The sequence below is a fragment of the Dromiciops gliroides genome, chromosome 3 (genome assembly GCF_019393635.1).
Source record: "Dromiciops gliroides isolate mDroGli1 chromosome 3, mDroGli1.pri, whole genome shotgun sequence".
Taxonomy (NCBI): Eukaryota; Metazoa; Chordata; class Mammalia; order Microbiotheria; family Microbiotheriidae; genus Dromiciops; species Dromiciops gliroides.
Window position 1 is genome coordinate 640,054,118 of NC_057863.1, and position 26,454 is coordinate 640,080,571.

General features: G+C 55.3%; 3 protein-coding genes across 4 annotated transcripts in view; 1 reads left to right on the forward strand and 2 right to left on the reverse strand.

The window, feature by feature from the left end:
* Nucleotides 1–60: 60 nt before the first annotated feature.
* Nucleotides 61–1,487, reverse strand: LOC122745829 (proteinase-activated receptor 4-like). Its single transcript, XM_043991282.1, has one exon. The coding sequence runs from the start codon at nt 1,485–1,487 to the stop codon at nt 408–410; it is 1,080 nt and encodes a 359-aa protein (XP_043847217.1). The 3' UTR covers nt 61–407.
* On the reverse strand, nt 1,419–24,436 carry PUSL1 (pseudouridine synthase like 1). 2 transcript variants are annotated; one of them, XM_043991284.1, is made up of 9 exons: nt 24,178–24,436; nt 11,573–11,630; nt 10,495–10,682; nt 7,764–7,910; nt 7,360–7,533; nt 3,148–3,202; nt 2,679–2,841; nt 2,303–2,422; nt 1,419–1,554 (listed from the first exon to the last, which is right to left on the reverse strand). In XM_043991284.1, exons 2-8 carry the CDS (start codon nt 11,621–11,623, stop codon nt 2,334–2,336), a joined length of 867 nt encoding a protein of 288 aa, XP_043847219.1. In that variant the 5' UTR covers nt 11,624–11,630; nt 24,178–24,436; the 3' UTR covers nt 1,419–1,554; nt 2,303–2,333. The 2 variants fall into 2 exon arrangements, with proteins under 2 accessions (XP_043847219.1, XP_043847218.1); XM_043991283.1 differs by lacking the exon at nt 24,178–24,436 and adding an exon at nt 17,489–17,573.
* Nucleotides 21,902–26,454, forward strand: part of ACAP3 (ArfGAP with coiled-coil, ankyrin repeat and PH domains 3) — a 65,395-nt gene continuing 60,842 nt past the window's right edge. Inside the window, 2 exon segments of the mRNA XM_043993866.1 lie at nt 21,902–21,922; nt 22,547–23,046. Of these exon segments, the coding sequence (XP_043849801.1) occupies nt 21,902–21,922; nt 22,547–23,046 (521 nt within the window).

A 26,454-nucleotide genomic window follows, 5' to 3' on the forward strand; every position in this document is an offset into this window, starting at 1 on the left:
CCTTCTTGTTTGCCTTTTATTCACTGGTAGCAGCAAACCCTTAATGCCTTCAGTCCCGTTTTCGTTGTCCTCTTCCCACTACATAAACCTGCTTCTCAGTGCCACAGAGCCACAGACTGGTGGCAAGTGTAGATGTGCCAACTCTGCAGTGCCATGTGGTGGGCTGCCCTCCTCCCTCCCTCTGATCGGTTCAGGGACCCCTTCTGACAAGGGAGCAAAGCTTGGTGGGTGATCTGGAAGGAGAGTGTGGACTTTCCTCCTGGCCCTAGCTCCCTTGGGCTGGTTACGAGGGCCCAAGCAGGCCTCCAGGCCCAGATTCCCCCCCCCCCATTGGCTTTCCCAGAACAAGGAATTGCAAGTCGGCTCCCTGTGAGGGGACCCGGTTTCCTGCCTCCCCAGGGTTCGGCTCAGTGCAGGCCACCAGGGGCCACGGCGGCCTCTTGGGGGCACCTGTTGCCACTCACCCCAAGGCCCATCTCTTCAGCCTGGGTGTCTCCACAGCTCCCGTGCTGGCCACGTCCCCTCAGTGCCTGGCAGGGGCCCTCTACCAGCCCGCTGTCATAGATGGTGAAAATCTTGTTGGGCCTGCTAGGGCGCAGGCGAGCCCAGAGCCGGCAGCCAGCCCGGGACACCCTGGGCAGGCAGATGATAGGGCTGAGGCAGGAGCCCAGCCCGAGCAGCAGCAGTGTCACCCCGCGCAGGTGGCGGAGGAAGGGGGTGGGGCCGGTGGGGCCTACGAGACGGCGCAGCAGGTGGGTGAGGGAGTAGGGCAGGAAGCAGGTGGCACACAGGAGAAAGCTGAAGCAGAGGGTTCTGCGGGCCCGACGGCAGCGCCAGGTCCTCTGGCCAGAGGCCACATGCCAGGCCAGCAGGGGGTAGCCCCCCAGGATGATGGTACAGGGCAGCAGGAAGCCCCCCACCAGGGCATAGGTGCCGTAGGACCCAGACCCCACGTCTTCCACAAAGTCCTCAAAGCAGGAGGTGCGATTGTCGGGGTTGGTCCAACTCAGGGGCCCACCCAGGGCCAGGGGGCTGGCCGCCACCCCGGCCAGCACCCAGAGCGCAGCACTCCCCACAGCCCAGTGGATCCTGTGTAGCCAGAGGCGTGCGAAGGGGTAGGCCAGGGCCAGGCAGCTGTCTAGGCAGAGGCAGAACAGAGAGGTGGTGCTCAGGTACATGAAGGCCCAGTGGAGGGCTGCGCTCCCCCGGCAGGCCGGCTCCCCAAAGTGCCAGTCCCCCCCGTGCAGGTGGTAGTGGATCTTCAGGGGCAAGGCGCACGAGAAGGTGGCGGCCCCCGCCGTCATGCTCAGCAGGAGCACGGACACGGGCCCGGAGCGCTTCAGTCTCCACAGGAGGAGGCCACCAGCCACCACACTCTCAGCCAGGCTCACCACGCAGACTACGCCATAAGCCGTGGCCAGCAGCTGGTGATGGTCCCAGAGCCCACCGACTGAGTGTCTTCCTGTGTCATTCAGGACTGTTGGCATTGTGGCCAGGGACAGGCAGGGCTGGACACCATGGACAGGTGGGACCCCAGGCCACAGCCCCAAGAACCTGTGGAAAAGACCTGGATTTTCACCACCTTTTGGTTGGCATGTGAGGTCAGCCCCACCGCCCCCACCACCGGGCACTGGGGGGTGGCGGGGGAGACAACAGGAAGGAGGGCCCAGCCCAGCCTGAGGGCAGAGGGACCAGTGGAGGCTCCCTGCCCCTCACTTGTGACAGAAGGAAGGGGTCATGAGTGTTCACTAGCGGTCAGGAAGGGAGGCCTGATCCCCTCCTCCCTTCCCCCAACCCCTCCCCGTGGGAAGGCAGGGAGTGTCGGGGGCCTCTCTGTCGGTCCTCCCAGGGGAAGCCTCATTCCCTGGGTCTCAGCAGGGTGAGGCCTATCCAGGGGTCCATCTTGGCCAGCAGACCCTGGGAAGGGAGACCCGGGTCTGGAGCCTGGGTGCCCCCTGGCCCCCCCCAGGCCCTTCCCCCCCCCCCCCGGGTTACTCACAGGAGCTGTGCTGAGTATCCACTGCCGGCCCCTGCTGAGAATTGTCTGAACCACAGGAAACTTTGTGACCTCAGAGAAGCGCCATGTGACACCCCCACCCCCCGGGCCGAGGAGGCTCTCACCTCCAAACCCACAGGAAGCATCCCAGCAGATGGGGTGGGGCTAGGGGCTCCCCATCGGGCCGGGGGCACCTGGGGCAAGAACGGTTCGCTTGGGGGTGGGCTGGGGAGCCTGCCACAGGCAAGGGGCACAGAGGCCACAGGGACACCCAGGAACGGTCCAAACGCCTCCCCTTTATTTGACCTGAACAAGTCTTGGGGCATCCCTGGTCCACTCAGAGCCCAGGCCCCTCTGGCACGTCTCCGGGACTGCGGCCTCTTGAGACAGATGGGCGATTGTACCAGTCTTCGCCAGGGCCCCAGTCTGGGAAGAGAAGGCGGAGCCCCGGATATGAGGGGAGAAAACGGGCTCCCTCTGGCCCCGGGCACCTGGAGGCCCTTGAGTGTGTATGCACATCCTGCCCCCCCCCCCCCCCCGCCCCAGCTGAACTGAAAGCATCTTTTGTCTGCTGAGCTCCCTGCCCCCCCCCAAGGGTTTGGGGTCCAAGAAGCCTGGGGGTGGGGCTCTTGTTGGGCACAAGGGAGGTGGGACAGAGGCTCTGGGGGGGGGCGGTGCTCACCAAGGCCCTCATAATGCACCGATTTCAGGAAGAGGCCCTGGGCAGGGGCAATCAGGACAGCAGGGCCGCTCTGGGGGTCCCGACTCCTCAGCTTCTCCTTTACCTGGGAGGGCGTCATGGTGCCCAAGCCCACGGCCACAAGGCATGCGGTCATCCTCCGCACCTAAAGCAGGGCCGAGGGCATCAGCACCACTCCGCACCCCCACCATGTCAGGAGCAGCATTCCATCCCTTTACGACCCCCCAACCCTGGGGGAATGGCTGACACCACTGCTCCCCCCCCACCCCCAAGGCGGATGAATGCCCAGGCTTGTCTGGAGCACAACCGGCTCGCTTGTCACCGCTAGGGGTCACCCTGAGCCTTGCCAACCGTTTCTGTGTTTCCCCAGCACAAAAGGGGCTGGGGGATTAGCACCCCCCCACACACACACACCCCTCCACCTCCCTGCCTGCAAAATAGGCCAACGCACCTGTTTGTACAGGAAGGACTTGCTCTCAAACTCTATGTCCCAAAACTGCAGCTTCCTGCAAATACAAATAGGCTGATTTAGGGGCCCCAAGAGCCCCCGGGGTCCCCCGCTCCACCCACAGACCACTCACCTGCTGTCACCGAAGGTATCCTTTGCCCACTGATGGAAGGAGCAGACAGCAGGCTCACCCCAGGCCTGGCCTGAGCCTGGAACCCGCTCCCTCTCCAGCCTCCCCCCACCTCATCAGTCACCTCGCACACCCTTCTCTGGCCTTTTTTTTATCCCCATGAGAGGCTTGGACTGAGTGAATTTCAAGCTCTTTGGGTCCATGGGGGAATGGGTGGCAGTGGGAGGGAGCAGAGAAGATAAAGTCAAAGATGGCTCCAGGGACCCTGAGATGGAGGAGCAACAAGGAAGGGCCAGTTGCCCAAGCTGCGTGTGTACACCAGGGGCCCAGGGCGAGGCCTCAGCAGCCAGGTAGACCCTCCCACCAGGCCCTGGGCTGTCACCACAGAGGACAAAGGCCTTGGTCAGGTCCTCTGCCTGAACCCCACTCACTTCTATGCCCTTCACACAGTGGCAGAAAAGAAGAGACCATTGGATTCAGATCCCAGATAGGACCTTTGTCAAATGCATCCGTTATTTTCATCTGCAAAATGGGAGCGGAGAAGTCGGGACAGATCACAGCCAGATAGATTTAGAGGTGGGAAGGGCCCTGATGGCTGAGGCCAGTCCACTCTTGGAGGTGGCTAAGTGGCCCTGTGGGTAGAATGCTGTGCCTGGAGTAAAGAAGAGCTGAGTTCAAATCCAACCCCAGACACTTACTACTGTGTGACCCTGGGCAAGTCACTTAACCTCAGTTTCTTCAACTGCAAAATAGGGTCATAATAGCACCTACCCCTCAGGGTCGTAGTGAAGGATCAAGTGAGACAATAACTTTGAAATGCGTATTACAGTGCCTGGCACATAGTAGGTGCTATATAAACATGAGCTATTATTTTATAGATGAGGAGACAGGATCAGAGAGGTTGTGACCTGCCCAGGGTCACACAGCTAAATAAGTGTCTAAGGCTGGATTCAAACGCAGCTCTTCCCGACTTCAAGCCTGGCACTCTACCCGCTGTTCCAGCTGGCAATTCTCTCATCTACCCCGATCAGAATCCCCAGCTGTCATAGTTCTAGAGTGGGGGCCCAACATGGGGTGCTGGGCTGCAGAAGCTCCGGAATGATCTAGAACATGTGGACTCAGGCGCTGATCCAGGTGGGGTCCTGGCATAGATGGAGAGGAGTAAGCGGGTTCCACCAGGAGTCACAAGATACCAGAGGTACCTTAGAGATCAAATGCCCAGAAAGGAGAAACGGTCACTTGTTCCAGGTTACAGAAAGCACCCCCGCCCCATCGGGCGGTGGATCCTCGGGAGAGGGCTCTGAGTTACGCCTGTACACGGGGGAATGCCTGGTGCGCAGTAGGTGCTTGGGGGAGGGGCCCCTCTCTGCCCCATCAGCGCAGGTGGGACAGTATGATGGCGAGTGCCAGGTGCTGGTCTGGCCACCTGTCACATCTCCCCCCGCCCCAGGCATCCTAGTGCCTCCCAACCCTCTGGGGAAATGTCAGGGCCCAAAGGAAGATGGATGAGGGCCCACGGCCATGCACCCCCCACTGGGCACCTGCTCTTCAATGGCTGGGGAGGGCAGAGGACAGAGCGTCTCTTTGCCAGCCTCTCCCCCCTCCTCACCCACCCCCACCACATCTGGCACAGAGACCCGGCTCCCCTCCTCCCATGTCTAGGAGAAAGGCTCTTTCTACAGCTGCCCAGCCTGCACCTGCCTTGGAGGGCCAGAGCCCACCCCTGCCATGCCAGGAAAGCCGATGGCGCCAGACAAGGCCCCAAGATGCCCCGAGATTTCATCTGGGAGCAGGGCCCTTAGGCAGCCCGTTTAACCCTTAGCTTCCTCAATTTACAGAAAAGGAAACTGAGGCCCAGGGAGAAGAAGGGACTTGACCAAAGTTACACAGAAGTTCATGGCAGACTGGGTCTAGAACTCAGGTCTCCTAAAGCAGTCCGGGGCTTTTGTTTTCCCCCCTCCATAGATCTTTTTTTTTTTTTTTAGTGAGGCAATTGGGGTTAAGTGACTTGCCCGGGGTCACACAGCTAGTAAGTGTTAAGTGTCTGAGGCCAGATTTGAACTCTGGTACTCCTGACTCCAGGGCTGGTGCTCTATCCACTGCGCCATCTAGCTGCCCCTCCATAGATCTTTATATCTAGTTGTGGGTGGGGACTAGACAGAGCTGGTCCACTGGGCACAGGACTAGGAGTCCAGCTGTGGCACCAGGGTCCAGGGGCAGAGAAGACTCAGGAGTCAGGAGGTCAGCAGAGTTTAGGTATTTTGGTAGTGAAATGAGAACTTGAGTTTGAATCTGGCCACTCTCCCAGCATGTTCCTGGGTAACTTTCTCTTGCCTCAGTTTCCCCCCAAGGCCTCTCAGTTCCTTCTAAGTCTAAAGCTATGATTCCTTCAAGTTGAAGACAGAAGCATTAGAAAGCAGGAGGGGCCCTACAATGACCCGGGGGGCTGGGGCTAGCCAGAAGGAGATGGGGAGGGAGCTAAGGTGACCCACAAGCACCAGACTCCTCCAGCTGGCTGGGCCCCAGTAAGGTCCTGAAGGGGCAGTCCCCATCTCACACACTCCAGAGGCTCTCCATGGCCTGAGAGGCACCGCGGGGGAGCCAGGCCCCCAGTCTGCCCTCCAATCTTTCTTCCCTCCCCAGGGATGGAGGCGGGCAAAGAGAAAGGCTGATAATATTCGTCTGCTGGCTCTGGCATCCACCCCAGTTTGGGTGGGGGGGGGGGGAGACAGGTGATGGGGATGCATCTCCAATGAGTGGCTCCCATTTGCAATTCAGCTGGAGGACGGAGCCTCAGAGAGGCTTTCATGGTTGCCAAGCAACCCCTGGGAGCCCCAGTGCCCCCCCACCCCCAAATCCTTTCTGTGAATACACAAGCAGCCAATTGAGAAAGGGGGCAGGCAGGCGGGGAGGGGGAGCAGGCCAGAAAACAACTGAACAGTCTCTCCTCGGCCAGGCGCTCCTGCCTGCCCACCAGGGTCAGCGAGGACTCCACCCCCAGCCTGCGCCTAGGCCAGGAACTGAGTTCCCTGGGATCCTCGGATCTGTTGAAGGGTCTCCAGGGTCACCGCATCCATCCCTCTGTCTCTGAGTGAGGCCTCCCGCCCCCAGCTCTCTGCTTGATCAGCTCTGGAGCTAAATTTAGGCTGGCTTCCACCCCCAAGTCACAGAGCATGAAATGGAATTCGTTGGAGCTGGGTACCCAGGGGCGGTAGGGGGGTGGTGTTGGAGGGGGGCACAGCTGTGAACTCGGGCCTTAGCAACCACCCCCCAGCAGGCCTGGCTTAGCTCAGGCACCGATGCCCAGTGGGGATGGGGGGTGGGGAATAAGGATAGGAGAGAGGCAACTGCATGGGCCAAGGCCTGGGATCAGTGTGTCCGGGGCCCTGCTCCTATGCCCACCCCCAAGGCAAAGAGCTGACAGGACAGGGCCCCCCAGAGCAGCTCCCTTCCACACCCCGGCTACTCCAGGGGACTTTGCCAAGCGTCCTGGGGAAGCAGTCAGGTGTGAGAAGCTCAGGGGTTGCTGTCAATTACCTCCCCCAAAGCAAGTCCTGAGGCCAGAGGGAGCCCAGGGGGAAGATGGCATCTCAGAGTGCCTGGGCTCAGCACTCATCACCCTGCTTGGCCACAGCTTTCCCCACGGTACCTGGCCACTGCCAGCTCCGCTTACTCCACTAGCCAGGTCGGGCTTGGTCCCTGAGCCACACCAGGCTGGCTGGCCCCAAGACAAAAGATATCAGACAGGCCTGGGGCCGGGCGGCACTGCCCAGGGACAAAGGGGTGAGGTGCCAACCCTCTGCCCCCACATGCTGCCCTTGGCTGGTCCGGGAAGTTGTAGCCCTCCTTCCCATCTAGCCATATACCGCACTGCCCTGAGGGGTAGGGCAAAAACCTCAGTCACAGGTCCCACGGGGCAGGGAACCCATCTGGTCGTGAAGATGTAATCTTCCCCCCAGGGAGACCAGGGAGCCTGCCCCAGCCTGGGGACCTGATGTCTGAGAGATGACAGCATGACAGCTCCCCTTCCTGGGTTGATTTCAGCCTCCCAGTCTGAGAGGGTGACTGGGCCCTGACCTCCTTACCTCTTATCCTGGGGATGGGTGAAGGGGCTGACTGGTGCAGGGCCCACAGAGGCCCGGATCAGTGTCTTCACAGGGTTTTGCCAGTTATTTTTGCTTTCTGATTTGAAAGCTTGGAAGTCATGGGTGCCTTGGAGATGTTGGGCAGCTTCCTGCATGGCTGCCACATTTAGGTGCCTGGACAGAGAAGGGGGGAAAAGGGTGTTCTTCCTACACCATGCCTCTAGCCCCACCTCCCTCCTCCCCTCCCCAGCCCAGGGCCTGGCCTTCTCAGGGGGCAGCAATGAAGAAGGGCAGGAAAACGCTCTATCCCAGCCCCAGGGGCCTCAGCCTCTGCCTAGTCCCTTCCCCTGGATATGTGCTAAGGGTGGGGAGGGGGCAGCCTAAGCCCCAGTTGTGGCACTCACTCAGCCCTCAGTGCCCAGCATAGGTTCCGGTCAAACACAGACAGGGTGTCCAGGGAGCAGCCGGTTACCACCCGGTACAGGTAGGTCCTTGATGTGGCTTCAAATCGAGCGTGGAAGTCATCAGGGGCCCGAAAAGCTCGGATCACTCTGGAAGAGGAAATACTAGGATTAGATTCCAGGAAGAACTTCCAAGGCGGGCGTGTGTACTGGTCCCCTGCCTGTGCCTACCTCCCCAAGCTAGGACAGCCAGTGCAGCGGCCAGTGATGAACAAAAGGACTATGGGTCATGGACTTCCAAGATCACCCTGGTGACTGACACAGTGACTGGGGAGTGGGAACACCTGGGCCCTGCAGGTTATGAGCCATGACCTGCTTTCCTCAGAACCAGTTTTAAAAGACCCCGAGTAGGGGGCAGCTAGGTGGCACAGTGGATAAAGCACCAGTCCTGGAGTCAAGAGGACCTGAGTTCAAATCTGGCCTCAGACACTTGATGCTTACTAGTCATTGCCCTCATTGCCCTGCAAAAAAAAAAAAAAAAAAAAAAGACCCTGAGGTTGGGGGACTTCTATACCAATCAATCAATTGATCACCAAGAATTGATTCAGTGCCCACTACACATCACAGTACTAAGCAACGAGGGAAACAAAGGCAAAGAATGAGAGAGACAGCGAGGAGACGTCTATGTACGTACAGAACAAAACCCCAAAGCAGAGCCAGGTCATTGGGAGTGGGCCCTAGTAGTTGAGGGGGTCAGGGAAGGCTGGATCAGGGACAAAACCAGGGATTCCGTGGGACAGCAATGACGGGATGCGCGGGGAAGGGAGATGGAGGCCCTGTGGGAGGATAGGAAAGGCAGTGAAAAAGAACGAGGCCGACTGGGATAGCGGCCAGAGCGCCAATCTCAGAGCCACAAAGACCTTGGTCCAAGTTCCACTTCTGACACATGTGAGCTGTTTGACTCTAGTCAACTAACTTCCTAGTACTTCTAGACCAATGGTGTCAAAGTCAAACAGAAGCAGGGGCCGCTGATCAGTCCATGAGGAGCCCTGCAGGCCGTGTGTCAGCTTGGTTTTTGTTTGTTTGTTTTGTTTTTTGGTTTCTTTTTGTGGGGCAATGAGGGTTAAGTGACTTGCCCAGGGTCACACAGCTAGTAAGTGTCAAGTATCTGAGGCCTGATTTGAACTCAGGTCCTCCTGGATCCAGGGCCGGTGCTCGATCCTCTGCCCCCGTCAGCTTGGTTTTAAAACATCTTCCTATCTTTGTTTGATTAGATTTTTATTTATTTTGTTAGCTATTTCCAAATTACACTTTAACATGGTCTGGGCTGCACTTGTGGGCCACATGTGGGCCAAGGGTTGGACACTTCTGCTCTAGACAGAACCCTCTAGGACTCTAGGTCACAGAGACAGACGGTGCTGACCTGTCCAATCCCTAGCTCTAAGACCACGAGTTGCAGAGAAGATGCCAACGTATATTGGAGGAAGTGCCCTCACCCAGAAGTTCCCTACATGACTGGCACCCTAGATCTAAAGGCAGGCTGGAGTCAGGTTGTAGAGGTCTTTAACAGGAGTTTCTGTCTGACTCTGGAGATGCTAGGAGCCACTGAAGTTTATTGAGTAGGGGAGTGATGTACTTAGATCTGTTTGAGAGGGAAATTACTGATTGACTGGAGGTCGGTCTGCAGCGAGGGGAAACTGAAGGCAGGGAAACCACCCAGCAGCTATTGCAATAATCCAGGCGTGAGGTGATGAGGGCCCAGATGGGGTGGGGGCTGCATCAGAGGAGAGAAGGGGGCGTATTGGAGAGACGTTATAGAAGTCAAATTGACGAGATCTGACAACAGACTGGATGGGGGGAGGATGAGGAAGAATGGGGAGTCGCCTTGGAAGGACGGCAGTGTCCTCACCAGTAAGAGGGATGTTTGGGAGAGTAACAGGTCAGAGCTCAGTGTTGGGCATGCCAAATTTGAAATGCCTACAGGTCATCGATTTGGAGTGGGTCATGGCTCAGGAGAAAGGCTGACCAGGACTGGCTCAGGCTGGGCATTGGCATAGAGGTGGAAATGAAAACCAGAGGAGCTGATGAGGCCATGGAGAGCGAGTGTGTATAGAAAGAAGAGAAGAGGGCGCTGAACAGAGCTTCGAGGCCCATCCGCGGCCAGAGGAGTCAGCTGGGGCCCAGGACCTCCTGGGTTTGGCTCCTCCACCCCAGAACAAGGTCAAATCCTGGGCTAGGAAGAGGCTACTTCCTGCCCCTCTCAGAGTCAGAGATAATCCTGAGCCTTAGAGAGGTGCTGGATAGCCGGAAACTGGGCCCCACCCAGGGGCCAAGCAGTCCATCTGCCTCTCTACACATCCTTGCCTCCTACTCCAGCCACCCCCAAAGGTGGGCTACCTCCATCTCCTGCTCTCAGCCATACCAGGAAGGGGCTGTCCGCTATGCCTGGTGCTGATCCTTGCTCACAGACAGAGCCACAGGAATGTGAGATGTGCAGGGGTATCCCAAATCCCTGGGGCTGGCGTCAAGGATGGCCAGGTCCCCAAAGCTTGGCAAAACCTGAGGATTTGATCATGGGGGATTGGGGGAGAGGGTAACACCAGGCTCTCTCTAGAACCTGGGACAAGACTGTGCCTTGAGGAATCTCTGTTAACAGACTGAGGGTGGTCTAGCCTATAGTGTATGGGGTGGAGTGATGGTGGGAGAGAGGCCAGGGTGGGGGGTGTTTCTATACCTGATGTCTGGGTGCTCAAGGTGGATATTGAGTGCCGAAGTGAGGATATCAGGTGAGAAAGGGGGTCGGCCGGGCAGGCGCTGAATATCCAGATGGGCAGAGTTCTCGAGAGCATGGACGCCGGAATCTGTTCGGCTAGAGATGTTGAACTTGACAGGTGTGATGGACTTTAGCCGCTCTGCAGCGCTCTGAGAGCGAAAGGGGGATGCAGGTGAGGGGTGACCCCGGGGACCCTCTGCCCTCAGCTGGATGGTGCCCAATGAGGCAGCACAGACAGAGCCCCAAATCTGGGATCCCCACAAGTCCTGGGTTGGAATTCTGGCCCTGCTCTTAGAGAGCTAGTTCTGAGACTTTGGATGGGGCCCTTCCCCAACCTGGGCCTCAGTTTCCTGCTCTATAAAATAAACACATTGGGCCCCTCAGTCTCTAAGGTCCCTTCTAGTTCTGAGTCCCCTGATCCATTGCAGCCACAGGCTAGAAGTCCCTCCAGAAATCTAAAGGAGTCTTGCACCATGGCAAGATTGGGGGAGAGTTAATGCTGAGGATCCAACCATCTGCTCATAGTCCCTGCCCCAGGTCTAGATGCCTTGATCCAATCTGTATCCACAGGGATCCAAGGACCCCTGTACTCAGCAGAAGTTCAAGCCCCAGACACCCTGCCCCCGTCCCTTATACGGTGACCTGTTTCCAGATAGCATGAGGTCATTCCATCCATCCCCCTGCCTCCCGGTGAGGCAACTGCATCTAGGCCCATCCCCCACATAAACAGAGACTTTAATCAAGGGGCAGGGGTGGGAGGTTGGCAATAAAGATGGTATTTTCACCTACATTCTGGCCAAACCGGACTGCTGGCTGCGCCATCTGCAGCCTCCAGAACCTTTGTGCAGACTGCTGCCCGTGCCTGGGATGCCTGCCTCCCTCACAGCCACCTTGTAGTGCCCCTGGCTTCCGTGTGGCTCCACTCCCATACTGCCTCCTATGGAGAAGCCCCCCTCCTGATCCCCCTCCCCCACATGCTAGTGCTCTCCCTCCCTCTTCCTCAAACCATCATGGATCGGCAGACAACTCATTCACTCACCTCTAGAAGATTCTGGACCCCGACCTTGTGCATCGGCTGTTTGACAGCCATGACGCCACTGTAGGGAGAGGGAGGGGGAGAGAGGAGGGGAAAGAGACAGAGACAGAGAGAGATGAGAGAGACAGAGAAAAGAGACAGAGAGAAAGGGATGAGAGAGAGAGGTGAGAGACAGAAAAGAGAGAGGAGACAGAGAAAGGGATGAGAGAGACAGAGAGAAGAGAGAGAGGAGATGGAGAGAGAAAGGGATGAGAGAGACAGAGAGAGATGAGAGAGACAGAAAAGAGGAGACAGAGAAAGGGATGAGAGAGACAGAGAGAAGAGAGAGACAGAGGAGATGGAGAGAGAAAGGGATGAGAGAGACAGAGAGAGATGAGAGACAGAAGAGAGAGAGAGGGAGAGTCAGTCATAGCCAGGTACCACTTCCCCCTCTGGGAGGCAGGGACCCTAAAACACAGAATGTCAGAGCTGGGAAGAACCCCATAGACTATCCATCATTTAACCCCTTCAGGTTGCAGATAAACTGAGGCCAAGGGGAAGCGGCCAACACTGCCCCGTGGGTGCCATGAGGTCCCAGATGGCAGGGGCTGCTTTTGCTTGTCTTTGTGCCCCCAGCTCCAGGCAGGTGCCCAGTACCCAGAGGCCTTGTTGACTTGGGTTGTTACCATCAGCACGGGGGCTACCTCCTAGGCGATTCCTCCTAAGTCCTTTTTTTTCCCCTTGAATTTGCTTTGGGAGCCTCCACAAGCCTGCAGGTGCCCACCTCTGGCCTCCCAATCCTGGGGCCTTTCTTTGGAACTCCTCGCCACACACCAGGGAAAGTGTCTGAAGCAGCTCCTTTTCTGCCCCTGGGACAGGTTGGACACACGGTGGGAACCCTCCTCTAGACCTCCTCCAGATGTATCGATGTGTGAATGGAAGACACAGACTTTACCCCTCACTGCTGACTAGGCCCTCACTGCTAGGCCTTTGAGATTCTGTGAAGTGTGAACGCTAACCATTCTGTTATAGGCATCATCCTCAAACTTTGGCCTCAGGACCCCTTTACCCTCTTAAAAATAATTGAATAGAGGGTGGATAGGTGGCGCAGTGGATAAAGCACCAGCCCTGGAGTCAGGAGTACCTGAGTTCAAATCCGGCCTCAGACACTGTGTGACCCTGGGCAAGTCACTTAACCCCTATTGCCCCACAAAAAAACCCAAAACAAAAAATAATTGAATACACCCCCCCCCAAAAAAAGAACTCTGGTTTACGGGGGGGTGGGGTTCTCCATCAACATTTTATCAGAACTTAAAACATCTTGGTATTTTTGGGGGTGGGGCAATAAGGGTTAAGTGACTTGCCCAGGGTAACACAGCTAGTAAGTGTCAAGTGTCGGCCCATGCTTCACTGAAGGAACTGAAGCCATCCGCTGCAGACTCCCTCTCTTCCCCAGTTCCGTGCTTCCGATCACCCCTATCTCTCCTCCCCCCATGCCTTTGCCCCAGGCTCAGGGGATAAGGGGGCCCTTCTCTTTGCCCTCTTCTTATGGGGTGAATCCTAACACCTTTTGCCTCCTCCTCCTCGTCCTCCTAGCCTGCCCCTTCCAATCTTCCCTTCTCTTGACCTAATTTCCAACCTCTTTTTATCCCCATTGCCATCAACACAACCAGATCGTGGCCAAGTCTAAAAAAAACTCACTTTGACATCCCCTCAAGCGAGTGCCCTAAATCTCTCTTTCCAGAGGAGAGCAAAGCTGCTGGCGTATTTTCACCTCTATTTTCTCACCTCCTACTCATTTCTCAACCCCTGGAAATTGAGCTGCTGTCCCCACCACTGCTGAAACGGCTCTCCCCTAGGTCACCAGGGATTATCCCGTCAGCCTTTTCTTGGGTCTGTTTGACCTTCAGTGGTCGGACACTGGTCACCACCTCCTCCTCCCTGGGTTTTGGTGACATGACCACGGGATGTGGACCTCGACCTCCCTGTGGATGCACTGACCCTCCTCAGTCTTCATGTCTAGCTCTTTAGGCATCCGTACATAAGGGTTTAATCATTGGCTTTAATTATGATCTTTATGCAGATGACTCCCAGATTTATATTTGTTGTTGTTTAGTCCTGCCTGACACTTCACCACCCCATTCGGGGTTTTCTTGGCAAAGGTATTGGAGTGGTTTTGACATTTCCTTGCCCAGCTTGTGTTGTTTAAAATCTAAATGTTGGTTCTAATCTGCCCCCCCCCCCCGTTTTTTTGGGAAACTGGCTAAAATCACTGATAAATTGTATTTTATCACAAGCTCCTTTGATGAAGTAACCTATATCATCAGACACAGCTAGTTAGTGTCTGAGGCCGGATTTGAAGTTAGGTCTTCCTGACTCCAGGCCCAGTGCTCCATCCACTCTACCACCGACTTAGCTCTAACCTCTCTCCCAAAGACTGGTCCTCCATCTCCAACTGCCTAGCCGACCAACGTCTCCATCTGGGTGTCATTGGTGGCATAGAGTGCCAGGCCTGGAGTCAGGAAGACCTGAGTTCAAATCTACCCTCAGACACTAGTTAGCTGTGTGACCCTGGGCAGGTCACTTCACCCTGTTTGCCTCAGTTTCCTCATCTGTAAGACGAGCTGGACAAGGAAATGGCAAACCACTTTAGTATCTCTGCCAAGAAAACCCCAAATGGGGTCATCAAAAAGTGACAACAAAATGTCTAAAACAGGACTCATTTCCCCTAAAGCCCCTCACTCCCCCAACTTCCTAATCTGTGTTCAGAGCACCACTCCCCTTTCCAACCCAATCAATGCATCAAGGGGCTCCTCTGTAACTGGCGCTGTGCCAAGCGCTAAGTATACAATTAATAAGACCACCCATCTTCCTCTTTACCATCACCAAGGGGTCACTCTCGACTCCTCACTCCCCATCACCTCCCACATCCAATCAGTGGCTGGATCTTGTGGTCTCTCCTTCCTCACCATCTTTCACACACTTCTGCTCGGCCTGCCCCACAAGTACCCAGATGTGGGCCCTCAGAATCCCTTAATTGTCCCACTGCGGTAGCTTCTCAGATTGGTGTCTGCCTCAGTTCTCTCCCCTCTCCAATCCCCAGTCATCATATCGGTCTGAGCCTCTTCCTCCCTTGCTCAAGAAACTCCAGTGGCTCCCTCCTGCCCCTAGGATAAAGGACACACTTCGTTTGGCTTGTAAAGCCCTTTGGCATCGGGCTCCAACTTATCTTTCCAGATAGACTGGACATTCCAGCCAAACTGGTCTCTGGTTGTTCCTCATACATGACAATCCACCTTCCCACCTCGATTTGTATGGATTTCCCTGCATGTTTGCTCTCCCTCCTCATCTCCTCCTCTTGGAATCTCTAATTCCTTCCCAAACTCAGCTTGCCCATCAACTATCTCCCATACTAGGCCCTGCATCGCTCCCACCCCCATCATATTTACTTATCAGTATACATGTCACAAGGCAGCCAGGCAGCTCAGTGGATAGAGTGCTAGGCCTGGAGTCAGGGAGAGCTGGGTTCAAATCTAGATTCAGACATGTAGTAGCTGTGTGCCCCTGGACAAGTCACTTGACCTCTGTTTGCCTTTTAACACTGGAGAAGGAAATGGCAAACCTCTCCACTATCTTTGCCAAGAAAACCTCATGGATAGTACTGATGTGCTATGGTCCACAGTGTCACAAAGAGCTAGAATCAGTCATTCAATAAGCATTTATTAAAAACCTGCTGTGTACTAGAGAAGGAAATGGCAAACCACACCAGTATCTTTGTTTTGTTCTTTGTTTTGCAGGGCAATGAGGGTTAAGTAACTTGCCCAGGGTCACACAGCTAGCAAGTGTCAGGTGTCTGAGGCTGGACCTGAACTCAGGTCCTGCTGAATCCAGGGCCAGTGCTTTATCCACTGCGCCACCTAGCTGCCCCGACACACCAGTATCTTTGCCCAGAAAACCCCACGACCAGTATAGGTGTAATATGTTCCATGGGGTCATGAAGAGTTGTCTATCTCTCCAGTGGAACAGAATCTTGAGGGAGGGACTGCTTTTGTCTCTGCACCCCTAGCAGGTAGCACAGGGTCTGGTGCACACTGTAGACTGTGTTGAACATTGTTCTCCAACTTTAGAGAGAGAAGTGATGAACTCTGAGTGTAGATCAAAGCAGGGTATTTTTCACTTTAATTTTCTTGTGTTTTTTTTTCAAATGTGTATGTGTGGTTTTACACACACACAGCTAATACATGACATTACGTGGATAATCTGATATCATATTGCTTGCTTTCTCAAGGAGTGGAGATGGGATGAGAGCATTTGGAACTCAAAACTTAAAAAATGAATGCTAATTTTGTTTACATTTAATTGGGAAATATTTAATGAAATAAATAAAATATATTTTTGTCAAAAGACAGAGAGCTCCCTGAGGGTAGAGACTGTCTTTTGTTTCTTTTTGTAAATCTAGTGCTTGGCACAGAGACTGGCACATTGTGGGCACAATGTTTCCTGCCTTATCTAGGCAACAAATGCCTATTGAATTAAATCCTTGCAATCAGAGCTTAGGAGCCAACTGCCCTACGAGGCCTTTGGTGATTCCTCTCCAAGGCCCACTGGGTTATGGGTTTTAATTTCCCTCTTGAAATTAATTTGGGGTGCTTCTACATGCTCTTATAGTGGGGAGAGTCAGCAGAGGCGAAGGGTTAAAATCCTGTTCTTATTAATAACCCGGGCGTGACCTTGGGCTAGTCAACCTCTCGGGACCTCAGGGTCCTTGTCTGTAAAACCAAGGAGTTAGACTAGATGCCCCCTAAGGTCTCCACCCAGCTAAGATGGATGATTTCCTTATCTGCCCCCTCCCCCTAAAATATAAGCTTCCTGTGGGCACAGATAGTGGGTTTTTTTGTTTGTTTTTTTAATCTCTTAATTACCACTGCCTTGCCAGGCCTTATTTAATGTTTAAAATGCATTGAATTCCCGCCCCCCCCTCCAGTGGGGCTGGTTGAAAGTGCACGGGTCGGTTCCAACAGGGGGTCCCTTTCTCCCTCCTCCTTTTCCCTCTACCCCTAGAATAGCACTTAGTCTAAACAAAGCTGTTTCCCCATCGGGCAGAAATGTTTAGAAACCCGGTTTCCTGAAAACATGTCCGAGTCTGGGTGCCTCCTTTAAATGGTCAACCTAAACTTAGCTCGGGTACCAGCCTTCTATCCTGCCCTGCCCCTCCCCACCCCTGCCAAACCTGGTTACTGTCTGTGGCCACATCCTTCCTTTGCTCCGGGAGAGGAAGCTGGGGTGGGGTGGGGGCTGGGGGCTGTGTAAGTCTCCATGCCTGGTGCCCTCCACGGCTGTCCACAGCCTGCACACACTGCACACAGCAGGCGCTTAATAATTGCTGGTTGAGGGACAGCTAGGTGGCGCAGTGGACAGAGCACCGGCCCTGGAGTCAGGAGGACCTGAGTTCAAATCCACCTTCAGACACTTAACACTTACTAGCTGTGTGACCCTGGGCAAGTCACTTAACCCCAATTGCCTCGAAAAAAACAAACAAACCAAAAAATTGCTGGTTGACTGGTGGGTTGACCAAACTGAATCACGGAGTCAAGGATCTTGGCTCCAAGACGGGAAGGTGCTTAGAGATCACTGACCCCAGACTTACTAGGTCCTGGAGCAAGAAACAGGCCCAGGGAGGGGAAGGGGCTTGTCCTGCTACCTGGGGCGGTAGCAGGGTGGGGGGCTGGTCATCAGGGCACCCTCATACCCCCCCCCAGGCACTGCCTTCCAGATTCCTCCCTCGGACTCACTCCAATCCTTCCTGCTGCACCCCCGGCGTCCCACGTGGGTGCCAGGGCAATCTAGGGACACGGGTAGGGGGAGGAGGAAAGGAGGCGGGGCCCGATCCCCTCCCCCCCCCTCCGGGGTCCCGGGGCCCCTGTCTCCGCCCCTACCTACCTAAAGGCGGTCCCCACGTATTGGAAGAACACGAGGTAGCGCGCGCGGGGAGAGTCCATGACCGCGTGGGAGGGGGCGGGCTGCAAGGGGGGGCGAGCCGGCCCCGCCGCGCGTGCCCGCCCCCGGCCAAGCGGACCCCGCCCTCCCGCAGCGCGCGCGCCGGCCCGGCTCGGACTCCAAGGCCACCGCGCGCGATTGGACAGAAGAAGGGGGGCCGGGGGGAGGGGGTGAAATGGAAGCGCGAGGGGGCGGGGCCCTCTAGGGGCGGGGCCTCGGCTTAGGGAGCGGGGAGCAAGTGACCGCCGCATTCCGGTACGCACAGAGGGCGAGTCGCTGGGGGCCGAATGTCCCCCGAGCTGAGAGAGCAGCCTCAGGGCGCTACAGGAAGGGTGCCCTCTTTGCCCTGAACCCCCAGAATGTGCCAAGACCAAAGCATGGCATTGCTGCCACTTGGGCTGCCCGAACCATCTCCATTCTCCGCTCCCCAAGGACGGTAGAGACGCGGCCCCTCGGGGTTCCGAGTCCTCACCGCGATGCCTTGGGGGTCCGCGCCTTCTGTGATCCCTACCCTGGAGTCTGGGGTAGGAGGCTTGTTTTTGAGGGGGTCCTATACAACACCCCACTTTTATTTCTGTCTCTGTTTCTGTCTGACTGAGTCTCTGTCTATATCCCTGTCTGTTTTCTGTCTCTCTGTTACACACACAGACACAGACACACAGACACACAGACTCTCTCTCTCTCTCTCTCTCTCTCTCTCTCTCTCTCTCTCTCTCTCTCTCTCTCTCTCTCTCTCTCTCTCTCTCTCTCTCTCTCTAACTGGACACCTATAAACCAAGTCCCAAAAAGCGAATAATCCGGAAGTCAAGTCACTGCCCTGGCTTGGGGCCACAGACACGAGAACGCTGACTGGCTCGTTTCCCCGCTGCTCCCCTCCCCCTTCCATTCACCACTCCTGCCAAACTCGACTGCGTGCCCTCCCAAACACACCCTGTGCGCTCCAACCTTTGGAATCCCACAAAGCCGGAGCTGGAAAGGGACCTCAGACGCTGTCTAGTCCAACCCAGATCCAAGCGAGGATTTCCCACGAGTGGTCAATGGGCCAACCGACCTTTACTAGAAGACCGCCAGTGGAGGGCAATTCGCTATTAGTAGAGGCAGCCCGATCCACTCTGCGATGGCTTGAATTTTAAGGAATTTGTTTTTTTTTGACATGAGCCTGAATTTCTCCCTCTGAACCTTCCCACCCGTTACTTTTAGTTGTGCCTTCTGGGGTCAAGCAGGACAATCCTTCGTCCAAATAACCGTCCTTCAGCTATCTGAAGATAGACAGCAAGTCTGGTACTCCCCCACCCCATCCAGTCCCCTTTTCCCCTCCCCTCCCCATCCCTCCTCTCCCTTCTCCTCCTCTCCTCTCCCCTCCCCTCACGTCAGCTCCTCTTCTCTCTCTTCCTCTCCTCTCTTCTCCTCTCCCCATCTCCTCTTCTCTCTCCCCCTCTCCTTCCAACTTTGCCTCCTTTCCTCTCTCCCTCTCCTTTCCCTCTTATTTCTCCTCTGCTACCCTCCCCCTCCTCCTCTCCAAACACCTCCATTTTCTCTAACCTTCCCTCAAGGACTCAAGACCCTCCAAGAACCTGTTTGCCCTCCTCTGGATAGACATTGCAGTGAGTCTCCAAGAACTGAGCCCCATGCTCATGGTTGGTGTGACCAGGGTAAAAGCTCTCCCTGGCTGGGGGTCGGGGTGGGGGTGGGGGTGGTGGCGTTGCCATGTCACACTGTTGTTGATGCCTGTTGAGCTTGGAGATCCAGTAGCACCATAAGGCTACAGCTAGAGCTACAATATTGATCCAGGAGTCAAAAGGACCTGGATTTGACTCCAGACTCACACTCACTAGTTGTGTGACTCTGTGTAAGTCACATTCAGTAGAGCCATACCACACCCCTGTGAAGTAGTTGCTATTATCACCCCCCCCCATTTTCCAAGTAAGAAAACTGAGGCTGAGAGGAATGAAGTGGTTTGTCCAGGGCCATAGGGCTAGGAAGTCTCTAAGTCCAGTGTTCTATCCACTCTACCATGCTGCCTTTCTGAGAGCCCCTGAATGAACCTCAGCTCCAAAACCCCCTCCTTTCCCCACCTCAATTCTATTTAATTCCACATTCATTATACAAGCTGTGTGGAGGTATTGTACTCAGAGGCCAGGCACTGTCTTCCATGTCTTCCCTCTCTGGGGCTCAGTACAGTGCTTGGTACATAGTAAGAGCCTAATAAGTGCTTCCTCATTCATTCATTCATTCATTGATTCATTCATAGCTGGGATACCAGCATGGGCCCCTGCACATACTAAGTGCTAATAGACATTCCTTGAATTAAAGTGAATAATACAGATCATTCATTTAGAGCTGGAAGGACCCTTAGAGCTCATCAAGTCCAATTCTCTCATTTATGTCTGAAACCCAGAGAGGCTAAGTAGTTTGCCCAGGGTCACACAGCTGGTTGGTGTCTGAAGCGTGATTCAAACCCTGGTTTTCCTCACTCCAAGTCCAATGCCCTAGCCAGAAGAACAGGCCCTGTGTGCTTTCTAGAGAGCCATACTAAGATAGGAGTCTTCGAGGGAGCCCTATGAGCAGCTAGGTGGGTGGATAGAGCACTGGGCTTGGAATTAGGAAGACTCATCTTCATGAGTTCAAATCCAGCCTCAGACACTTAATAGCTGTGTGACCCTGGGCAAGTCACTTCACCCTGTTTGCCTCAGTTTCCTCATCTGTAAAATGAGCTGGAGAAAAAAAATAGCAAACCGCTCCAGCATCTTTGCCAAGAAAACCCCAGATGGGGTCATGGAGAGTTAGGCGCAACTGAACAACAAACAGGAAATCCTCCTAAGGTAGGAATCCTCTCTTATTAACTTAGATAAGTAGATCATAATGCCATGCATAAGTCAGAGGGAGTCATCCATAAATCATAGGGAGTCATCCAGGGCACAGAGTGGTGAAATCACCCTTCTGAGGTCACACGGCTAAAAAGTAGCAGCAGCAGGATTTGAATCTTTATCTTGCCTGACTCCAAGGCCAGCCCTGTGTCCACTCTACTCCTATGGTCTCTCTGAGGCCACACACATTTTCATTAGAAAAGCATGGTACAGAATTGTGTAATGGCACTGGGGGCAGAGCCAGAGCATGAGAAATCCAAGGCAGATTGGAAGGGTCCTGGAAGAAGTTTCTTGGAAGGTTCTTGGAGAAGATGGGGCATGATTTAGGCTTTGAAGGAAGAGAGGAATGTTGGGGCAGAGAAGGGGAGGGAGGCCACTCCGAGCTTGGGGCTCATTGGAATCCTGGGAGGGAGGAACAGGCAGGGCAGAGCAAGAAGGAGCTGGTTGGACTGGGGAGTATGAGATGGGGTTAAAGGAGGATATGAGGGTGCGGCTAGGTGGCGCAGTGGATAAAGCACCAGCCCTGGATTCAGGAGGACCTGAGTTCAAATCCAGCCTCAGACACTTGACACTTACTAGCTGTGTGACCCTGGGCAAGTCACTTAACCCTCATTGCCCTGAAAAACAAACAAACAAACAAAAAGGAGGATATGAAATGGGGCTGGGAAGGTAGGTTGGAGGCAAACCATGACTGGCCTTTAGCACCAAGGAGAAGAACTTGTCTTTGTCCTTAGGAAGGATTGTGAGAAGGGGGATTACATGATTAGATGGACCAGCTGGGAAAGAGCCTCTGAGACCATTAAAGCAAAGCCCCTTATTTTACAGAGGAGGAAAGTGAGGCCCAGGGAAGAGAAATGTCATCAAGGTCACATAATAGTAAGTGGCAGAGTCCTGGGGAACAGTATTTTGGCATTGGTGTGGGGGGTGGTAGAGATGGTGAGTCTCAGGGCAAGGAGGCCGTAATGCAATAAGCCAGGAGAGATGGGCTGAGGGCCTGACCTGGGGGGGGGGTGGTGGTGGTGGTGGTGGTGGCCATGTTCACGGAGAGGAGAGGAATTTGAGAGATATCCTGGAGACAGGCAGAATCTGACAACTCCTTGGATGTGGGGGTTGAGGCAATGGGAGAGTGTTCAAGATTATAGGAAAATTAATTTAGAGCTAAAAGGTCACAATCGAACTTCATTTTTAAAAATGGCAATGGAGGCTCAGAGTGGTTAAGTGTGACCTTGCCTAGGGTCACACAACTACTAAGTATTATAGGCTGGATTTGAACTCGGGCCTTCCTGATTCTAGGTCTTGTACTCTATCCACTATACCACTCTCTTGGCGTGGATGACTGAGATTTCTTTCCAGAGTTTTTGGATAGAAGACTGGGGGAGTCATCAACTGAAATAGGTGAATTGGGAGGAGGTACAGAATGTTTTGGGGAGGAGGGAGTTTGGTTTGGGACATTCCAAGTATGAGGTATTTAGGACACACTCAGGCAGAGATGTGTGACAGGCATTGGGAGGTGTTGGGTGACAGCAGAATAATACCCTGGAAAGAGCCCCGGCTGTAAGAGGGAGAAGGTCTGGGTCAAAACCTGCCTCTGAGGTTTACCACCCAAGTGACCTAGGCCAAGTCCCATAAAACCTTTCTGGGCCCCAGTTTCCTCATCTATGAAATGAAGGGGTTGGATCCATTTTAAAACTATGATTCTATGACCGATGCTTACCACAGTGCCTGGAATATAGTAGGTGTTTAATAAATGCTAACTGTCTCTGACTAGATGACCTTCCAATTCTAGGTCTCTTTCCCTCTGGCACAAGAGATGATTGTGGAGGCTGGAGATCAATTAGTCAACAAACACTTCTTATGAATGGAGACAGGTGCTAACCTTGCAGGACGGGGGCCCCACCCAGGGGTTACCTAGTCCATCTGGGTTTGAGGCATTGGAGATTTCGGAGACGTCTCAACAGCTAAAGGAAGCCGGAACAGCGTTAAAGGAGAGAGGGGGGGGGGGTCACCGCGCCGAGGGCCTAACCTTGGAGAACCCCTTTCCTTAAAAGGGCAGCGGGGTGCATCAGAACAGCGAGTCTAAGGAAGACACGCTTTCAGGCTCTGGCTCTGACATTTACTGACTGTGTGTCCTTAGGCTAGCCACGTCACCTCCGTGGACCTCAGTTTCCTCCTCTGTAAAAGGCGAGAGTCTCCGTCGGAGACCCTCCCGCGGACCCTCCTGCGATCCCGGGGGTGCCGCCTCCGAGAGGGGGCGGAGTCAGAGGCGCCGGACAAAGGCCAGGCAGATGTAAATGACACGCGGGTGCCCAGGGAGGGGCTTATGGGGAAAGGGGGCGCGGCGGCGGCGGCGGCAGGACTTTGGCGACGCTCCCTGCGCGGTGACAGGCCCGGCGGGGCGGGCCGGGGCGGGCCGGGGCGGGCGCTGCAGCGGCCTCATTCCCCAGCCCTGGCGGGCGGGCTGGCTGGCGAGCGAGTGGAGCCGACAGGAGCGGGCGGAGCGCAGCGCAGCCCGGCCGGGACGGGCTGGGGTGGCCATGGCACGGGCGCTTCCCCTCTGAGAGCCCGGGTCGCGGGCGGAGCCGCAGAAATGACGGTGGAGTTCGAGGAGTGCATCAAGGACTCGCCCCGATTCAGGTGAGACGCCTCGGACCCGAGACCGGTAGCGATCGGGGAGCCCTGGGGACGTCTGGACCCGTCGCCTCGAGAGACGGAGCGAGGCAGGGACTGGGAGACGCGGCTGGAGACCGAGGGAGACGGGGGGCAAAGGCAGGGGCCGAGACACACCCAGAGACAGAGAGGAAGAGGAGACACCCATCGAGAGAGAGAGAGAGAGAGAGAGAGAGAGAGAGAGAGAGAGAGAGAGAGAGAGGGAGAGAGAGAGAGAGAGAGAGCGAGCGCGAGAGCGAGCCAGAGCAAGACAGGGACCCAAACCCAGAGACAGAGATACACACCCCCGGAGAGAGACCCAGAGGCGCAAAGACACCGAAGCATAGAGACACGCCCAGGGAGAGAGAGAGAGAGAGAGAGAGAGAGAGAGAGAGAGAGAGAGAGAGCGCCCTTGCCTCGCCTCCGAAACAGAGACAGGGACATAAAGAGACAAGAGATACACACACCCAGAGATGGAGGCAGCCGGTCACACACACACACACACACACACACACACACACACACACACACACACACACACACACACACACACACACAAAGGCTCACACTGCCTGGGGCTCCCACAATTAGCCTCACTCCCCTTCCTGTCCAGGTTCCACGTGGGGCGTGTCAGGGACACTCTGGAGCCTTTGGCCCCTCTTCCTGACTCCCACCCCACCCCACCCCAGGGGCCCGGGCTCCTTCCTGGCCCTGAGTGCTCTCTTGGCCCCAGCATGGTTAAGGGCTCCTCTGAGCTCTGTGGAGGGACATGCCTTGGGGGGCACCCCAGGCCCTGAAGGCAGATAGAGGTTTGAGAGCCTGGGTCTGTCTCCTCCAGAAGATGCCCCAGGAGAGAACCCACCTATCCTTGCTGGAAGAGAGGGCACGCTCCAGAGAGGAGGGAGGGTCTTTATTGAGCAGGAGGCTTTCCCCTGTGACAGCCTGTCCCCTCCCCCACCTCTGGCAGCCAGGGGCTCAGCCCCTTTGGAAGGTCGGGGAAGACTGGCAGGCATCGGGGAAGGGGCTTCTACTTCAGCTTTCAGGCTCCCCTGATAGACTCCCCCTGCTCCATTCCATTCAACCCTGATCCCACAGCCCTTCCCAAGGGAACAAAGAGACCTTTCCAGTGCACAATTGTCCCGGAGAGAAAAAGACAGAAGGTTTGAGGTCCCCTGTTCACCAGGCTCTGGCTGTTTTCCTGTGCGTGGCTCTGTCAATTGTCCATCTGTCCATTCCTGATCCCTGTCTGGCCATCTTTGGGACTTTTTGCATTCACGTGTCCCTGAGGCTGCCAGGCAGGGTGGATAGTGCCCCCGATTTCCTGGTTGGGGTGAGTTCTGCTAGGAAATGTCGAGCCAATAGGGAACTGCTGAAGAAGTACCCCCAGTCTCAGAGGCAGTTGAGGGATGAGACAGGAAAGCCGGCCAAAGACCTCCCCAAGCAGCCAAACCGGGACCTCACCCAGCAGCATTGCACACACACATGGGCATGCATTGCACACACACATGGGCATGCACTGCACACATGGACATACATGTGCACCTGTGCACAGACACTTGGTACCACAGTGTGCATGTGTGTGCACAGACATATATCTTCACATGCATACACGCATGTGCACATCCACAGGAACCTGTGTTTGTGTGTACAAACATGTATGGGGGGGAGTGGGTCTGTGCTTGTGTGCTTGGATTCTCTGAAGGACTCGGGCCTGTGACTCCATAGTCTTTCTGTAACTGCTCCAGGAGACAAAGACAGCAGCCCCCTCCGTAGCTTAGGCCCTCCCTTCTTCCTCTTGGCCGTCCCTCCCTTCTGTTCTCTCTTTTTTCCCATAACTGTCCTGGGGACCCAAGGATTTAGGGGACTGGGAAGAAATGAAAAGCAGGAACCAGCTAGGGGAACATGACCAAGGATGTCTCCCAGGCTGGACAGTGGAGGAGGGCAAAGGTCAGGGTTGGGGTCAAGGTACATGTGGGGGGGGGCGTAGGAGCAGTAATAGGTGAATAGGAAGTCAGTCCTTAAAGGTTTGGAAGGTGGAGAGGGCTGAAGATGGGGGGTTGAGTAGAGAAAGTGTGCGCATCAGTGAAGGAGAAGGATTATGGGGAGGAGGAGTCTGTTTCTCAGGGAGAAAAATCCTCTTGTAGTCAGTGGGAATGAGAACCCCTTCAGCCCTGTCTCCCTTCCTTTTCTGGGGGACCGTCCTGCTTGGTCTGGGCAGGTTCCGAACAGTCTCTCCGAGCCTCTGGTCTGTTTCTCTGGAGTGGGAGGGGATTCCCATGGAATGTCCCCAGAGCTGGACCACCCTTCCTGACCCCTCCTCCCCATATCCTGGCCATAGAGACAAGGTGGGGGTCTCACTGCTGGTCTTGTCCGAAAGCTGGAGGGAAAAGGGTCAGGGACCAGGACCGGAGAACGGTGGTGATTTCTCCAGATTGTGCCTTTCCTTACCATTCCTCGGAGGCTTTGCAAACCTGAGGCTGATCACAGTTCAGAAGGGGAGGTTGAGCAGCAGACATTCCCGCTGCACACCCAGCCCATCCATCCCGATTTCTTCCTCTGCCTCCAGTCTCCATCCCATCCTAGAACTTCACTGTCCTAAACTCTTTGGATTTGTGGAGTTCCTATCCACTGTGGTCTTTCTGTCATGGGGTGGGAAGTTGAAAAGCTCTTCCCCTCCCCTTCCCTCCCCTCCACACCTTTGCTCTAGTCTCCTCCCTGCTCAGGCATGCCTGCCTGACCTGGCACTACCTGTTTCTGAGAGCAGCCTTGGGGGAGGGCCCTTGGGGGTACCTCTCCCCTTACTAAGATGCCCAGCGTTCTGTCCTGGGCACTGCAGAAAGCAGTGTCTAGATTTAAATCTAGAGTCTAGATTCAGACTCTAGGCTGGTGTGTGTGTCTCTCGTCTCCGATTCTCCCCTTTCTCCCCCCCCCACCCCCAATATACACTGGCGCACACTTCACCTGAGATGGAGCCTAGAATCCTGAGCCAACTTTGCTGGGTGACTTGCCCTCTCTCTCTGCTTCCATTTTCCTCAAGCAGGATGGGAAGAAGGGTCTGTGTGCCCAACACTCAGCAGGGAAAGAGTTAGTCAGACGTGCTGGGAGTCCCCTCTGAATGCGATCATTTCACTGTCTATGGTCTGTCTTGCAATGGTGTGGGGGGGGGAGGGGGTCCTTGCCACACCCACCGAGGAATGAGTAAAGCCTGCCCAGTGGGGACATGGGGAGGAGTTGTGGTCTGAGCCCCTGGAAGCGCTGCCCCTTGGGAGCTTGTTCAGTTGGTGGGAGGACTGGGAAGACCCCCACACTCCTGCCCCTACCGAGAAGGTGTCTGAGGCTGAGGCATGTTGGGGGAACTAGCTAAAGTAATATGAGCTAATGGGGGTGCAGACAGAT